Source organism: Dendrobates tinctorius, unplaced genomic scaffold (genome assembly GCF_039654945.1).
Source record: "Dendrobates tinctorius isolate UK_male_01 unplaced genomic scaffold, ASM3965494v1 ptg000367l, whole genome shotgun sequence".
Lineage (NCBI taxonomy): Eukaryota > Metazoa > Chordata > Amphibia > Anura > Dendrobatidae > Dendrobates > Dendrobates tinctorius.
Genome location: NW_027362033.1, coordinates 2,405,201 through 2,423,451, shown reverse-complemented (window position 1 = coordinate 2,423,451; position 18,251 = coordinate 2,405,201). Strand labels below are relative to the sequence as shown.

Sequence of the window (18,251 nt, the reverse complement as noted above, 5' to 3'; positions counted from 1 at the left end):
GGGAAGGCTAAGTGCAACAAGAAGGGATGAGTGGAGGGAAGCGCAGACTCTAGGGAAAGGGTGAGTGGAGACCCCTATATCTGCATATCTGATAACACCCTATCTGCCCTACGTCCCTAAATTGGTTCCTCATCTATCGCTGAGCAGGAAACCTAAGCCCTGTATATCCCTAGAGCTAGGCCCTGGAGGGGATGAACACTGGTCAGTCCCCATTGATAACTAACGACAACAAGGTAGACATAGCTCCAAGTCTTCACAAGGGAAAAATGTGAATATCACCAGCGACTCTCGGCAGCAGAATGGGGATTTATAAACAACCAGGTCCAGGTGTGTCAAGTAGAGCCGGAGGGAGATTGCCGCTGGGTCCAAGAAGGATTAAGAAGGCGTCTGCAAAGCCAATCACAGAGGCCTTCTTCAGCCAGATGCAGAGCTACAATCTGTAGCATCTGACACACCCGTAACATGTAGAGGGAGAATGATGGAGAAGGGAATGGACGGCCACCTTTTTCCAGCATTGCTTTCAACTGTATCAGCATCCAGGATGCCGGTACAGTTAAAAGTGCGATACCGGGAGGTTTTGGGCCCGGTGTCAGCTGCGGTATGACGTCTTCCCCACTCATAGGCCCCATAGTGGCCATGTTGTCTGCCGCCATTGGCGATACACCACTATGCGCACTGCTGAGAATTCTGCACATAGTGTAATTTTGGGCCCTGTAGTGGTGTGTGTTAGGGCCCTAGTCCTCGGTATTATGAGATATACGTACGGGTGTTACTGTCTCAAAGGTGATGTGCAGCCACTTTGTTGCCACAGGCCCCTCCAGGATGTCACCAGGCAGCGTTGTGGAGACTCTCACATCCCTGTGCCTGCAGAACATTGCAGAGAACATGCAAAGCGTCTGGATGGCGGACTATACGGACAAGAACATGGAGGAGTACAACTTCCTATATATCGAGGGGCCCTTCAACCAGCTGGGTGAGTAAAGGGTGCACCCTACAAATCTGTCTCATCTGAGGGTCGTCCCGCACTTATCCAACGTACCTGCTGGGGTAGATGTATAGAATTTGATGACCCACTTTAGACAGGGTGGCCGGGAGCTCATTATCACACCTAAACGCCTTGTCCATATCCCTGCAGGATTAGCTATACTAGGTTAGATACATGGTCTCCAGGCCCCTGTAGAGGTGGAGTGACCCTTTATGTGCTCTGTCCTCCACAGCCGGACCCCTGGTGCAGCAACTGATACAGATCCTTGGAGACTCGCATAAATTGACTAAGGCTGGACTCCATCTGCTTCTCCATCCTCACCTGACTGAGCTGAGCCTGCGCCCTTGTGCCAGCCTAGTCAATAAAGCCATGGTCCAACTCGTGACTGTCCGCTGTAAGGTGAGTGTAATCACCCTCTGCTACATAACACTCCTATCCTCCTTCTCCTCAGCCTATAACCCTCCGGCTCCCTAGCTTTGACCCTCATGTCCTCCTGCTCCTCCCCTTGTGACCCTTGTGTCTTCTGCTTCCAAACTGTGACCCCTGTTGTCCTTCTCCTCTGCAGCCTGTGAGCTTTCTGTTCTCCTCCTCTTCAGCCTTTTCACCCTCCTTTCCTCCTGCTTCCCAGCCAGCAACCTTCCTGTCCTACTACTCTCCAGCTTTTCTGCACCCCCTCTTATCCTTCTGCTCCCCAGCTGGGACCCTTCTGACCTCCTCCCCAACCTGTGACTCTCCTATTGTCCTCCTGCTACCGTGCCTGTGATCACCCTCCTGCTCCCAGCCTTTGACCCTCCTATCTTCATGCTTCCCAACTTGTGACTGTCCTGCTGTCCTCTTTTTCCCCAGCTCATGACTCTTTTATCCTGCTGCTCTCCAGCCTGTGACCCTCCTGCTCCCTAGTCTCTGACCCTCATCCTGTTCTCTTCCTCCCAGGTCTGTGACCGATCTGCACTCCCCAGCCTGTGTCCCTCTCGCTAGCAAGTCTGTGATATTACTGGTTCCTAGACTGTGACCCACCTGTTCCCCAACCTTTGACCCTTCTGCTCCCTGTCCCCACCTGTGACCCTCTTGTCCTACTCATCCCCAGCCTGTGACCCTCCTTCTCTCTGTCCCTACCTGCTACTCTCCTGTCCTCCTCATCCCCAGCCTCTGACCCGCCTACCCTGTCCAAGCCTGTGACCTTCCTGTCCTCATCTCTATCCTATTGCCCTCCCTGGCCATGACCAATCTTCCTCTTCTATTTACTGACACGTGTTCTTTGTTCCTCACAGTTCCTGACCTCTCTGGACTTGCACTCCTGTAACCGGGTCCCTGCAGCCTCCCTGGCCTTGCTGGTGGAGCGCTTGCCTCGCCTCCAGAAGCTCTACCTCGCAGATACTCAGAGCGATTCACTCGTCTTGGCCGCTATTGGCAGCTTTTGTCAGAGACTCCGTGAGTTGGACTTATCACGATGTAAGAAGATTTCCGCATCCTCCCTGCTGACCTTGGTGTATGATGCAAGGACCGGACGGTTCTGCTGCCAGGCATTGCGAGTGCTGCTCCTGCAGGATGTAATGCCACAGGGAAACCTTGAGCAGTGGGTCTATGCTATATGTTTTGTATTATTGGCCCTTCCCTACCTTGAGCAGTTTGCCAACCCTTCTATGGCCGACGCCATGCGTCTTCTGTACCTCAGGAAGTTGAACCCTTCTAATTTCCCCCCAGAAAACTTTCCCTCATTGTCTGAGGTGGCCAAAACCAGACTCGCCAGAGTGGACAAAAAAGTGAACACGAGGACTGTGGCAGAAGACACCAAACTATGCCTTAAAAAGCTTGAAGACCTTGATGAGGATGACGCGTGTACACTGGGATCTTTGTGCCAAGGACTCGAAGAAGTGGGCATCTCCCTCAGTAACCAAACCGAAGGGTCATGGAGTCTTGTCCAGTGGCCAAATCTCACCCGCCTGATTCTGCATTGCCCTGAATGTCCCCAGAGGAGGTTGGAGGAGGTCCTGACCACAATCCATCCCATCAGTAAGAACTTGCGCCTCCTGTCTTTGCAGAATCTGCTCTGGTGCCATGAGGAGTCCTTGTCCACCCTGGTAACCTGGTGCCCAAATCTGCAGAGCTTCCAGAGTCACCTCACTGTGCCCCGTCATACTGCATCACGCAATGGCCCTGAGCTTCCTCCGTGGCCAGTTGACCCTCTTTTGTTACCCCACCTGCACACCTTCAGCCTGCTCCTGGAGGGAGAGGAAGTTTTGCATCCCACCTTTCTGCATAAACTTGGGGGATTCTTGGTATCGCTTTTAAAGGGTTGCCCTAAATTGGAGTCTTTATCACTCTGTAGGATCCCTGCTCCTCTTGATGGGGTGTTTGAGGCAGTGTATGGGTCACATCAGCCTGAGCCTCTCCAGAAACTGCGGGAGGTGTCACTGTGCAGCAGTAACATCACCCAATGGGGGGTTTCTCTAATACTGAGGGCCAAAAATGACCTAAAGACTCTGGACTTGTCTCATTGTAAGGACGTGACGTGCAGAGACCATCACAAGCTGCAGGAGAGGGCGCGGCAGGACAAGCGGAGCGTGAGCATCACATGGCAGTGACGGGCACTGTATGGCCATAATGCATGGCCTGAGGTGACCTCACAAAGGCAGTAACATCATCGCTGTTACCTACCAGACAACATACTGCTCCTTAATGTCTGCTGTGGCGATAGTCAAACCTCCGTGATGTCACAAGGTCCTGAGGAAGCTCGAAGACCTTGATGAGGGTGACAGGTCTACACTGCAACCCTAATAATGAATTTATAGAGGTTGTACAAGCTGAGAAAAACATGGCTGCTTAATGGGCTGAGCTGTAATACCGGCCATCACCTGGGTGTGAGAGGGGCTCTTTATCTGGAAGTAGGAGCCATATTTTTCTAATTGTTTACTATGTTCCTTGCCTTTCCACTGTACACATTCACATGGAAGGGGAGCTCCTGAGGGTCCCATTAGTTACCGGTTGTGCTCTTCCAGTCCTTACTGCCTGCATGGGAGATATTTTTGGGCAGAGTCTACGTCATGGTATGTTTGGAGTCCCTGCTCTCTAGAATGTAAGCTCTCATGGTTCAGACTCTCAGTGGTGTCCTTATGTCTGTTATCTAGTTCTCGTGTCCGGTCTCTACGATCCTCCTTTGTAGATCGTACACGCTGGTGGCTCAGGATTTCAATAATTTGTGGAGTTATTTCTGATCACTTTATAAATTACACATTTTTATTGATCTTTCATGATATTTGGGGGGGCTCTCTGGCGTCGTACTACACAGTTCTCACCCCTTTGTGAGGTATCTGTCCCATCGGTGGAAAGGTCAGTGACTCGGGCCTCGTCTTCTCTACAGTTCATGGAGAATCTCGGGGTTTTCGCTTATCTTACTCCAAGAGACTTTCATCATTTCTCCAGCTGACTATTGAGATTAGTCGCTAACTCGCAGGCCTCCCATAGTTTCTTGTTGATGGCCGGATCTCGAGTCTTTTCCGAGGGCAGCCCAATGGTGCAGTCACTCTCGATGTACTTTCCATTCAGCCCCTCGGCCTCCTCTGATACGCAGCAGTAAATGGTGCTGGTGGCCCCCTCGTCCGCCGACTGCAAACAAGAGAAGGGTGAGAAGAATAACATGAATGGGTGGGAATGATGGAAGAAATGTGATGGAGGAAGGCAGGAGTGGAGAACAGTGAGGACAGGAAGTAGGTAGTAAGGAGGAAGAGGACATGAGGAGAAAGGAAGATGTAAGGACATACAGGGGCTTCTCACAAAATGAGAATATCATCAAAAACTGAATTTATTTCAGTTCTTCAATACAAGCAGTGACCTCCTCTATTCTCTAGAGTCATTACACACAGAGTGATCTATGTCACGGGTTTATTTCTGGTAATGTTGATGATTATGGCTTACAGCCAATGAAAACCCAAAAGTCATTATCTCAGTAAATTAGAATACTTTATAACACCAGCTTGAAAAATGATTGTAAAATCTGAAATGTTGTCCTCCTGAAATGTATGATCAGTAAATGCACTCAGTACTTGGTCGGGCTCCTTCTGCATCAATTCCTGCATCAATGCGGCGTGGCATGGAGGCGATCAGCCTGAAGCACTGCTGAGGGGTTATGGAAGCCCAGGTCGCTTTGATAGCAGCCTTCAGCTCGTCTGCATTATTGAGTCTGGTGTCTCTCATCTTCCTCTTGACAATACTCCATAGATTCTCTATGGGGTTAAGGTCAGGCGAGTTTGCTGCCAATCAAGCACAGTGATACTGTTGTGTGTACACCAGGTATTGGTACTTTTGGCAGTGTGGACAGGGGCCAAGTCCTGCTGGAGAATGACATTTCCATCTCCATAAAACTTGTCGGCAGAGGGAAGCATGAAGAGCTCTAAAATGTCCTGGTAGACGGCTGCGCTGACTTTGGTCTTGACAAACACAGTGGACCTACACCAGCAGATGACATGGTGCCCCAAACCATCACTGATTGTGGAGACTTCACACTAGACCTCCAGCAGCTTGGATTGTGGCCTCCACTCTTTCCACAATCAGTGATGGTTTGGGGAGCCATGTCATCTGCTGGTGTAGGTCCATTGTGTTTGTCAAGACCAAAGTCAGCACAGCCGTCTACCAGGACATGTTAGAGCTCTTCATGCTTCCCTCTGCCGACAAGTTTTATGGAGATGGAAATGTCATTCTCCAGCAGGACTCGGCCCCTGTCCACACTGCCAAAAGTACCAATACCTGGTGTACACACAACAGTATCACTGGGCTTGATTGGCAGCAAACTCACCTGACCTTAACGCCATAGAGAATCTATGGAGTATTGTCAAGAGGAAGATGAGACACCAGACCCCACAATGCAGACAAGCTGAAGGCTGCTATCAAAGCAACCTGGGCTTCCATAACCCCTCAGCAGTGCCACAGGCTGATCGCCTCCATGCCACGCCGCATTGATGCAGGAATTGATGCAGAAGGAGCCCGACCAAGTACTGAGGGCATTTACTGATCATATATTTCAGGAGGACGACATTCCGGATTTTACAATCATTTTTCAGGCTGGTGTTATAAAGTATTCTAATTTACTGAGATAATGACTTTTGGGTTCTCATTGGCTGTAAGCCATAATCATCAACATTACCAGAAATAAACCCGTGACATAGATCACTCTGTGTGTAATGACTCTATAGAATATAGGAGGTCACTGCTTGTATTGAAGAACTGAAATAAATTCACTTTTGATGATATTCTAATTTAGTGAGATGGACCTCTACAAGGGTCGGACATTAAGGAGGAAGAGATGATGGAAGAGGAAGGATATGAAGATAAAAGGTCAAGACATAAGGAGGAAGGGATAGTGTAATGGCGGGGGCATGAAGATATAAGGGTAGGGAGGAGCAGCACAAAAGGAGGAAGGTAAGTGAAAGAGATGAGACATGTAGATATATAGGGACATGGGAAATGGAAGAAGAAGGCCAGCTGGGGGGTAGAATGGAAAGCGGGGCACAAACCTGAGCCCTAATTTATGGTGGCGCTTACTGATGATGACACAAGATGTGATCACGTTCTCACCTTAAAGAAGAACCAGCCAATAACATTGAAGGTGAATTTTATCAAGAAGTGATAATGTCTGACCGCACCAGTCATCACAATCCCGGGGCTGACACTGTTCACTGTCACTCCTGAGGGTATAAAGATGACAATGTGAAATGATGTTCTTCACGCTGCTCCTCATCTGCCATGTCGCCATATAGTGCCACCATCATGGCAGTCATTCACACGGAGACTCCGCATGAGATCTATGTAATTTGAGGGACATCAAAACTACATTGTGGAATGGGGATGATGACATGTTGCTGATGACCGGGCACTTGAGTACATCAGAGGTCCGATACCTTGGCGCTCTCTGCCTGCTCTCTCTCTTACCTGTTCCTTCCAGCCTGTTGGCGAACTCCTTAGCACAGATGGTGTTCATTAGCTTGGTGCAGTTGTAGGTGACGTTCAAGTAGTACTTCTCCATGTTCTTGCCCCACAGGTTGCTGGTGTCGATCTTACCTTGTCCATGCATAAATGAGGACAGGAAAACAATGCGGCTTGGTGCCGTTCGCTTCAGGAGGTCTGAAGAGACAGAGAATTATGGCCACCATATACCCAAAGCCCAAACACATGTGCCTCTGAGACACCGTGTCTTCTTACAAGGGAGACGCGACACTTGTGCCATACGGTGCCTGGTGAGAGATCGCCTACAATTCAACACTATTATCACTGATTTTTATCAGCCGATTCTTATGGTGAAATACGACCTCGACGTTGATAGACATTGTCTCTCCAGTCACTCGGGTTCATATGTCACCATGGCGGTGTATGGGCGAGATATGTAAAATGAGCCACAGGGAGAAGTTGTACAGGTGGGAGGTACATACCCAACAACAGGTGGGTCAGCAGGAACGGGCCCAGGAGGTTTGTGGCAAATGAGGCTTCTAGTCCCTCAGGTGTTATGGCATACGGCAGTCCTAAGAGAACACAGCATAATGTTCATTTTGGCTCCATAACCCTCAAAATGTATCATAGAGAACCTGAGTGCCACGTGAGTCAGCACGCGACGCCAGTGCATCATGTATGCCGCAGCATAGGTCGGGAGCATCATGTATGACGGTGCATCGGTCGGGAGCATCATGTATTTCGGCGCATAGGTCGGGAGCATCATGTATGACGGTGCATAGGTCGGGAGCATCATGTATGACGGTGCATAGGTCGGGAGCATCGTGTATGACGGTGCATAGGTCAGGAGCATCATGTATGACGGCACATAGGTCGGGAGCATCATGTATGACGGTGCATAGGTCGGGAGCATCATGTATGACGGTGCATAGGTCGGGAGCATCATGTATGACGGTGCATAGGTCGGGAGCATCATGTATGACGGTGCATAGGTCGGGAGCATCATGTATGACGGTGCATAGGTCGGGAGCATCGTGTATGATGGTGCATAGGTCGGGAGCATCGTGTATGTCGGCACATAGGTCGGGAGCATCATGTATGACGGTGCATCGGTCGGGAGCATCGTGTATGACGGTGCATAGGTCGGGAGCATCGTGTATGTCGGCACATAGGTCGGGAGCATCGTGTATGATGGTGCATAGGTCGGGAGCATCGTGTATGACGGTGCATAGGTCGGGAGCATCGTGTATGTCGGCACATAGGTCGGGAGCATCATGTATGACGGTGCATCGGTCGGGAGCATCATGTATGACGGTGCATAGGTCGGGAGCATCATGTATGACGGTGCATAGGTCGGGAGCATCATGTATGACGGCGCATAGGTCGGGAGCATCATGTATGTCGGCGCATAGGTCGGGAGCATCTTGTATGACGGTGCATAGGTCGGGAGCATCGTGTATGACGGCGCATAGGTCGGGAGCATCGTGTATGTCGGCGCATAGGTCGGGAGCATCTTGTATGACGGTGCATCGGTCGGGAGCATCATGTATGACGGCGCATAGGTCGGGAGCATCATGTATGACGGTGCATTGGTCGGGAGCATCATGTATGACGGTGCATAGGTCGGGAGCATCATGTGTGTCGGCGCATAGGTCGGGAGCATCGTGTATGACGGTGCATTGGTCGGGAGCATCATGTATGACGGCGCATAGGTCGGGAGCATCGTGTATGACGGTGCATAGGTCGGGAGCATCGTGTATGTCGGCGCATAGGTCGGGAGCATCGTGTATGACGGCGCATAGGTCGGGAGCATCATGTATGACGGTGCATAGGTCGGGAGCATCATGTGTGTCGGCGCATAAGTCGGAAGCATCAAGTATGTCAGCGCATCAGTCCAGAGCATCATGTGTGTAGGCACATAGGTAGGAAGCATCAAGTATGTAGGTGCATAGGCCCAGTGCATCCTGTATGTAGGCTAATAGGACCAAAGCATCATGTGTGTAGGCACATAGGTCCAGTGCATCATGTATGTAGGCGCGTAGGTCTTGAGCATCATGTGCGTAGGCACACAAGACCGAAGCATCATGTATGTAGGCACATAGGGCCGGAGCATTATGTATGTAGGCGAATAGGACCGAAGCATCATGTACAGTATGTAGGCACATAGGTCCAGTGCATCATGTATGTAACGCATAGGACTGGAGCATCATGTATGTAGGCGCACAGGACCGGAGCATTACGTATGTCGGCGCACAGCACCTGAAGCCCCGGCGTTGTTGACCAGGATATCCAGTCTCCTCTCCTCCTTTAGGGTCCTTTCAGTGAAGGCTCGGACAGACGCCATGCTACTGGTGTCCAGGATACTGAGGATGACATTCTTGTTTCCCGTCTTCCTCTTTATCTCATCCAGGGCTTCCTGTCCTCGCTCACGGCTACGACATGCCAGGATCACACGGGCGTTCCTTCTGGCAAAGTCCAAGGCCACATGTTTCCCAATACCTGAAAGGAGGAAAATGAGAGCTGGGAGCTGCAGACGAGCGGCATCCATACAACCACCAGCCATGTAACAGTCACTAAAATAAGGGGCACCAGGATCCAGTGTCATATCCCCTCCAATATCGACCATAAAATTAAAATATCCTGCTCTCATACAGACCTCAGAGATGACGATAATGAGATGATTGCTGACCCCGCCCACTTATGAGATGACTGTTGACCTCACCTACTTATAGTAATGAGATGCCTGCTGACCCCACCCTCTAATAATGAGATGGCTGCAAACCCTGCCCTCTTATAATGCGATGACTATTAACCCGGTCTCATAATGAAATGACTGCTGACCCGCCTACTAATGACAATGAGATTACTGCCGACCTCACCCTTGGATATTGCGATGGCTGCTGAACCCACCCTCTTATGAGATAACTTAAGACCCCGCCCTCTGATGATAATGAGATGACTGCTGACCCTGCACTCTAATGATAATGAGATGACTGTTGATCCCGCCCTCTAAAGATGAGATGACTCTGCTGATCTCGCCTCCTAATGATAATGAGATGACTCTGCTGACTCTTTCCTCTAATGATATTGAGATGACTCTGCTGACTCCGCCTTCGAATGATAATGAGATGACTCTCCCGGCCCACCCTCTTATGATAAAGAGATGATGCTACTGACCCTGCCCTCTAATGATAGTGAGGTGACTCTGCTGAGCTCGCCCTCTAATGATAATGAGATAACTGCTGATCTTGACCCCTAATGATAATGAGATGACTCTGCTGACTCTTCCCTCTAATGATAATGAGATGACTCTGCTGACTCTTCCCTCTAATGACTTTGATGACCTCGCTCTCTAATGTTGAGATGACTGCTGACCCCGCTAATGATGAGATTACTCTATTGACCCCGTCCTCTAATGATAATGAGATGACTCTGCTGACTCCACCCTCTTATGATAATGAGATTACACTGCTGACCCTGCCTTCTCATGATAATGAGATGACTCTGCTGACCCCACCCTCTGATTATGAGATACCTCTGTTGACCCCGCCCTCTATCAGGAGATGATATGAGATGACTACTGACCCCACCCTCTAATGATAATGTGATGACTCTGCTGACCTCACCCTCTAATGATAATGAGATCATTGTTGACCCCACCCTCTGATGATAATGAGATGACTCTGCTGACCCTGCCTTGTGATAAGATGACTGCTGAGCTCGCCCTCTGATGATAATGAGATGACTCTGCTGACCCTGCCTTGTGATAATGAGATGACTGCTGAATGATATAAGTCGGTTGACCCTGCCCTCTAATGATAATGAGATGATTCTGCTGACCTTGCCCTCTGATAATGAGATCATTGCTGACCCCGCCCTCTGATAATGAGATGACACTGCTGACCCCACCCTCTGATATGAGATTGTTCTGCTGACCCCACCCTCTGATGATAATGAGATGACCCTGCTCTCTGATGAGATGACTCTGCTGAACCGCTCTGATAAGATGGCTCTGCTGAACCCCCGTCTTATGAGATGATTCTTCTAACTCTGTCTTCTAATGATAATAAGATCACTGCTGACCCCACCCTCTGATGATGAGATGACTCTGCTGACCCTGCTCTCTAATGATAAGGAGATGACTCTGCAGAACACGCCCTCTGATGATGAGATGACTCTGCTGACCCCAACCTCTGGTGATGGGGGCGGCATAGTGGCTCAGTGGTTAGCACTGCAGCCTTGCAGCTATGGGGTCCTGGGTTCAAATACCATCAAGGACAACATCTGCAAGGTGTTTGTATGTTCTCCCTGTCGTTGCGTGGGTTTCCTCCCACATTCCAAAGACATACTGAAGTTAGATTGTGAGCCCTATTGGGGACAGTGCCACTAATGTCTGTACAGCACTGTGGAATTAATGGCGCTATATAAATGAGTAAAATAAAAAAAACTGCTGACCCTGCCCTCTCATGATAATGAGAGGACTCTGTTGACCCTGCCCTCTGATGTTAATGAGATGACTGCTGACCTCGCCCTCCTATAATAAGATGACTCTGCTGACCCTTCTGTGTATGATGCAGTACATTTAGTATTGTCTTTGCCCATTATTCCTGGTTGTGATGGGCAGTGATTTGTTTCCCACCATATGTCTGCATGAGGTGAAGTGTCTGCAGGAAACTCCGTGCAGCCCTTTCTTGGTGTAGGTCCGGGAGAGGCGCAGGGTGTCCTCTCAGCATGGTGCTTGCAGACAGAGGAAGGATGAGATTTTCACTTTGTTCTGCAGGAATCGGTAGTTCCTTCCAGGGGTGTTGTCCACTCTTATGCTATGCGCACACGTATGCGGAAAATTTCTGCATTAAAACCAGATTCCTTCCCAGAAAACGTGAGGTTTTTTTCCCCGCGTTTTTTGCGCAAAAACCACGCGTTTTTTATGTGTTTTTTTCAGCGCATCCCCAGACACATAGAAAATAGCTACAAATGCGGAATTTTCTGCAAAATTAATGAGCATGCTGTGTTTTTTACCGCAAAGCGTTTTTTTTGCGGTAAAAAACGCATACATCTGCACAAAAAGTGCATAATTCATTAAAATGAATGGTAAGCTTTTAAGTGTTTTTGACGCGGTTTATTTGGTAAAAACGCGAAAAAAACACGTGTGAACACAGCCTTACTCCTCACTCACCTAGGATTGTTTAAGCTGATACATTATAACGAGTCCCTCAGCTGTGTTAGGTAACTGGTCTTTGTGACCACACCTGGAACCAGAAACGTCATGTAACTTGATGGGATGGAGCAGACTACATCATGGAGCAGGGGAATGTGTTTGCCCCGCTCTCCTCACGACTGTACCACCCGATCCAGTGAATTTGGGCACAAGGGGTACTGGTCCTGTGGATGGGCCAGGGGTCAGTGTCTGGATTTAGTGTTGTACACATTGAATCTAGCAATCGGCCGTTATCTGTCTCTGGCCTTGATTTTTTGGAGGACTAGTGGCCTCTCCTTACTGGGCCTCTCTTATCTTTACTGTGATGGCCTCGCCCTCTGGGGTCACTGAACTCTGCTCAATATGTCAGGTAATGACAATACAAGGCCAGGTAAGAAAATGTGTAGCAGTGAGCTGATCAGAGTAGAGGCCATGATGAGGACATGTATCAGTCACTGCAAAGTATAGCTGCACCATCCACCCTCTCCTCACTGGTCACCAGGTCATACCACCATTCTCACTGAACACTGGGCAAACATACCCTCCTCATTGAACACTGGGCCATACAAACCCCTCCTGACTGGACTCTGCGCCATTCCACCCCCTTCTCACTGGTCACCAGGCCATGCTACCCCCTACTCTCTAAACACTTGACTACACCACCCCCTCTTCTCTGATCACCAGGCCATACACACCCCCTTACTTGTTAACAGACCATACACCCACCTCTCTGGTCACCAGGCCATACCAACCTGTACTCACTGAACACCAGGCCATACAATTCTCTCCTCATTGAACGCCGCCTCCTCAGTGGTCACCACTCCCTCCTCACTAGAACAAGAGCCAATCCACCCTCTCCTCACAGCACACAGGGCCATACCACCCTCTCCTCACAGCACACAGGACCATACCACACTCTCCTCACAGCACACAGGACCATACCACCCTCTCCTCACAGCACACAAGACCATACCACCCTCTCCTCACTAGAACAAGAGCCAATCCACCCTCTCCTCACAGCACACAGGGCCATACCACCCTCTCCTCACAGCACACAGGACCATACCACCCTCTCCTCACTGAACACAGGATCATACTACTGAACTCACTGAACACAGGATCATATCACTCTCTTCTCTCAGCACACAGGACCATACCACTCTCTCCTCACTGAACACCGGAACATACCAGCATCTCCTTACTGAACACCGGGTCATATCACCCCTTCCTCACTGAACATCGGGTCATACCACTCTGCTCACTGAATTATCGGGCCATACCACTCTCCTCACTGAACACAGGGTCATACTACTCTCCTCACTGAATACAGGATCATACCACTCCTCACTGAACACAGGGCCATACCACTCTCCTCACTGAACACAGGGCCATACCACTCTCTTCACTGAACACAGGGTCATACCACTCTCTTCACTGAACACAGGACCATACCACTCTCCTCACTGAACACAGGGTCATACCACTCTCTTCACTGAACACAGGATCATACCACTCTCTCCTCACTGAACACAGGGCCATACCGCTCTCTCCTCACTGAACACAGGATCATACCACTCCTCACTGAACACAGGGCCATACCGCTCTCTCCTCACTGAACACAGGGCCATACCGCTCTCTCCTCACTGAACACAGGGCCATACCGCTCTCTCCTCACTGAACACAGGGCCATACCGCTCTCTCCTCACTGAACACAGGGCCATACCGCTCTCTCCTCACTGAACACAAGGCCATACCGCTCTCTCCTCACTGAACACAGGGCCATACCTCTCTCTCCTCACTGAACACAGGGCCATACCGCTCTCTCCTCACTGAACACAGGGCCATACCGCTCTCTCCTCACTGAACACAGGGCCATACCACTCTCTCCTCACTGAATATAGGGCCATACCGCTCTATCCTCACTGAACACAGGGCCATACCTCTCTCTCCTCACTGAACACAGGGCCATACCGCTCTCTCCTCACTGAACACAGGGCCATACCGCTCTCTCCTCACTGAACACAGGGCCATACCGCTCTCTCCTCACTGAACACAGGGCCATACCGCTCTCTCCTCACTGAATATAGGGCCATACCGCTCTATCCTCACTGAACACAGGGCCATACCACTCTCTTCACTGAACACAGGGCCATACCACTCTCTTCACTGAACACAGGGCCATACCACTCCCATCCCTCGACCAAAACTGTGCCACTAACTATACACCTGTCTCTAATCTTCCTTTCATCTCTAAACTCCTGGAACGCCTGGTCCACTCCCGTCTTATCCGCTATCTCTCTGATAACTCTCTTCTCGACCCTCTCCAATCCGGCTTCCGCTCCTTACACTCTACTGAAACTGCCCTCACTAAAGTCTGTAATGATCTACTAACAGCTAAATCTAATGGTCATTACTCCATGCTAATTCTCTTGGATCTCTCTGCAGCATTCGACACTGGATCATCAGCTCCTCCTCACTATGCTCCGTTCCATTGGCCTCAAGGACACGATGTGTCTAATATCGTGTCCTCACTATATCAGAAACTGAACCTGTCAAAGACTGAACTCCTTGTGTTTCCTCCCTCTACTAATGTACCTATACCCGACATTGCCATTTCCATGTGTGGCTCCACTATTACTCCCCAGCAACATGCCCGCTGTCTTGGGGTCATACTTGATTCCGAGCTTTCCTTTGCCCCCCACATTCGATCACTGGCGCGCTCTTGTCATCTGCACCTCAAAAACATTTCTAGAATTCGACCTTTTCTTACTTTTGAGTCTGCAAAAACTCTTACTGTTTCTCTTATTCATTCTCGTCTCGACTATTGTAACTCTCTTCTAATCGGTCTCCCTCTTCCCATCTCTCCCCTCTCCAATCTGTCTTGAATGCTGCAGTCAGGATCATATTCCTCGCCAATCGTTACACCGATGCCTCTACCTTGTGCCAGTCATTACACTGGCTACCCATCCACTCCAGAATCCAGTACAAACGTATTACCCTCACCCACAAAGCTTTTCATGGCTCAGCACCACCCTTCATCTCCTCCCTTGTTTCAGTATACCACCCTACCCGCGCCCTCCGTTCTGCTGATGACCTGAGGTTAGCATCCTCAATAATCAGAACCTCCCACTCCCGTCTCCAAGACTTTACATGTGCTGTGCCAATTCTTTGGAATGCACTTCGCAGGTCAATACGATTAGTCCCCAATCCCCACAATTTTAAGCGTGCCGTGAAAACGCATTTATTCAGACTGGCCTATCGCCTCAACATATTAACCTAATCTATCCCTGTGTGGCACAGTCAAAAGTTTTACCATAACCAGATTTCCCGCATCATGTTCCCACATGCTTTATGCATCCATTAGCCCTCTGCCTCTGTACTGTTACACACTTAACATTATGGCTGGTCCATACAATCAGGGCAACTGTTACCACCCACCTTTCATGTCTCCCTCTTTCCTCATAGACTGTAAGCTTGCGAGCAGGGCCCTCATTCCTCTTGGTATCTGTTATGATCAATGTGATTATTTTTATGCTGCAATGTCTATTGTCTGTTCAAATCCCCTCCGAAATTTAAAGTGCTGCGGAATATGTCGGCGCTATAGAAATAACATTTATTATCATAATATTATATATTATTCACTGAACACAGGGCCATACCACTGTGTCCTCACTGAACACAGGGTCATACCGCCCTCCTCACTGAACACAGGATCATACTACTCTCCTCACTGAACACAGGGTCATATCGCTCTCTCCTCACTGAACACAGGGCCATACCATTCTCTCCTCACTGAACACAGGATCAAACTACTCTCCTCACTGAACACAGGGTCATATCGCTCTCTCCTCACTGAACACAGGGCCATACCATTTTCTCCTCACTGAACACAGGATCATACTACTCTCCTCACTGAGCACAGGGTCATACCGCTCTCTCCTCACTGAACACAGGGTCATACCGCTGTCTCCTCACTGAACACAGGGCCATACCACTCTACTCACTGAACACAGGGCCATACTGCTCTCTCCTCACTGAGCACAGGACCATACCACTCTCTCACTGAACACAGGATCATACCACTCTCCTCACTGAACACAGGGTCATACCGCTCTCTCCTCACTGAACACAGGATCATACCACTCTCTTCACTGAACACAGGGCCATACCACTCTCTCCTCACTGAACACAGGGCCATACTGCTCTCTCCTCACTGAACACAGGGCCATACCACTCTCTCCTCACTGAACACAGGGCCATACCACTCTCTCCTCACTGAACACAGGTTCATACCACTGTCTCCTCACTGAACACAGGATCATACTACTCTACTCACTGAACACAGGGTCATACCGCTCTCTCCTCACTGGACACAGGGCCATACCACTCTCTTCACTGAACACAGGGTCATACCGCTCTCTCCTCACTGAACACAGGGTCATACCGCTCTCTCCTCACTGAACACAGGGTCATACCGCTGTCTCCTCACTGAACACAGGGTCATACCGCTGTCTCCTCACTGAACACAGGGCCATACCAATCTACTCACTGAACACAGGGCCATACTGCTCTCACCTCACTGAACACAGGACCATACCACTCTCTCCTCACTGAACACAGGATCATACTACTCTACTCACAACACAGGGTCATACCACTGTCTCCTCACTGAACACAGGGTCATACCGCTGTCTCCTCACTGAACACAGGGCCATACCACTCTCTCCTCACTGAACACAGGATCATACTACTCTACTCACTGAACACAGGGTCATACCGCTGTCTCCTCACTGAACACAGGGTCATACCGCTGTCTCCTCACTGAACACAGGGCCATACCACTCTACTCACTGAACACAGGGCCATACTGATCTCTCCTCACTGAACACAGGACCATACCACTCTCCTCACTGAACACAGGGTCATACCGCTCTCTCCTCACTGAACACAGGATCATACCACTCTCTCCTCACTGAACACAGGGCCATACCGCTCTCTCCTCACTGAACACAGGATCATACCACTCTCTTCACTGAACACAGGGCCATACCACTCTCTCCTCACTGAATACAGGGCCATACCGCTCTCTCCTCACTGAACACAGGTTCATACCACTCTCTCCTCACTGAACACAGGTTCATACCGCTCTCTCCTCACTGAACACAGGTTCATACCGCTTTCTCCTCACTGAACACAGGATCATACCACTCTCTCCTCACTGAACACAGGGCCATACCGCTCTCTCCTCACTGAACACAGGTTCATACCACTCTCTCCTCACTGAACACAGGATCATACTACTCTACTCACTGAACACAGGGTCATACCGCTGTCTCTTCACTGAACACAGGGTCATACCGCTGTCTCCTCACTGAACACAGGGCCATACCAATCTACTCACTGAACACAGGGCCATACTGCTCTCTCCTCACTGAACACAGGACCATACCACTCTCTCCTCACTGAACACAGGATCATACTACTCTACTCACAACACAGGGTCATACCGCTGTCTCCTCACTGAACACAGGGTCATACCACTCTCTCCTCACTGAACACAGGATCATACTACTCTACTCACTGAACACAGGGTCATACCGCTGTCTCCTCACTGAACACAGGGTCATACTGCTGTCTCCTCACTGAACACAGGGCCATACCACTCTACTCACTGAACACAGGGCCATACTGCTCTCTCCTCACTGAACACAGGACCATACCACTCTCCTCACTGAACACAGGGTCATACCGCTCTCTCCTCACTGAACACAGGGCCATACCACTCTCTCCTCACTGAACACAGGGCCATACTGCTCTCTCCTCACTGAACACAGGTTCATACCACTCTCTCCTCACTGAACACAGGTTCATACCACTCTCTCCTCACTGAACACAGGTTCATACCACGCTCTCCTCACTGAACACAGGATCATACCGCTCTCTCCTCACTGAACACAGGATCATACCGCTCTCTCCTCACTGAACACAGGTTCATACCGCTCTCTCCTCACTGAACACAGGATCATACCGCTCTCTCCTCACTGAACACAGGTTCATACCGCTCTCTCCTCACTGAACACAGGTTCATACCACTCTCTCCTCACTGAACACAGGATCATACCGCTCTCT

General features: G+C 49.8%; 2 protein-coding genes across 3 annotated transcripts in view; one reads left to right on the top strand and one right to left on the bottom strand.

The window, feature by feature from the left end:
• LOC141075690 (uncharacterized) overlaps positions 1-4,225 on the top strand; it is a 74,353-nt gene extending 70,128 nt beyond the window's left edge. For both annotated transcript variants that reach the window (XM_073562808.1, XM_073562809.1), the window contains exons 2-4: positions 812-973; positions 1,218-1,384; positions 2,257-4,225. In XM_073562808.1, the coding sequence (XP_073418909.1) occupies positions 812-973; positions 1,218-1,384; positions 2,257-3,570 (1,643 nt within the window). In that variant the 3' untranslated portion in view covers positions 3,571-4,225. The remainder of the gene's footprint in view (positions 1-811; positions 974-1,217; positions 1,385-2,256) is intronic.
• The window catches only part of LOC141075692 (retinol dehydrogenase 12-like), a 54,108-nt gene continuing 40,057 nt past the window's right edge, over positions 4,201-18,251 (bottom strand). Inside the window, exons 2-6 of the mRNA XM_073562812.1 lie at positions 9,185-9,424; positions 7,408-7,497; positions 6,911-7,102; positions 6,557-6,666; positions 4,201-4,591 (exon numbers count right to left, since the gene is read on the bottom strand). Of these exons, the coding sequence (XP_073418913.1) occupies positions 4,397-4,591; positions 6,557-6,666; positions 6,911-7,102; positions 7,408-7,497; positions 9,185-9,424 (827 nt within the window). The 3' untranslated portion in view covers positions 4,201-4,396. The remainder of the gene's footprint in view (positions 4,592-6,556; positions 6,667-6,910; positions 7,103-7,407; positions 7,498-9,184; positions 9,425-18,251) is intronic.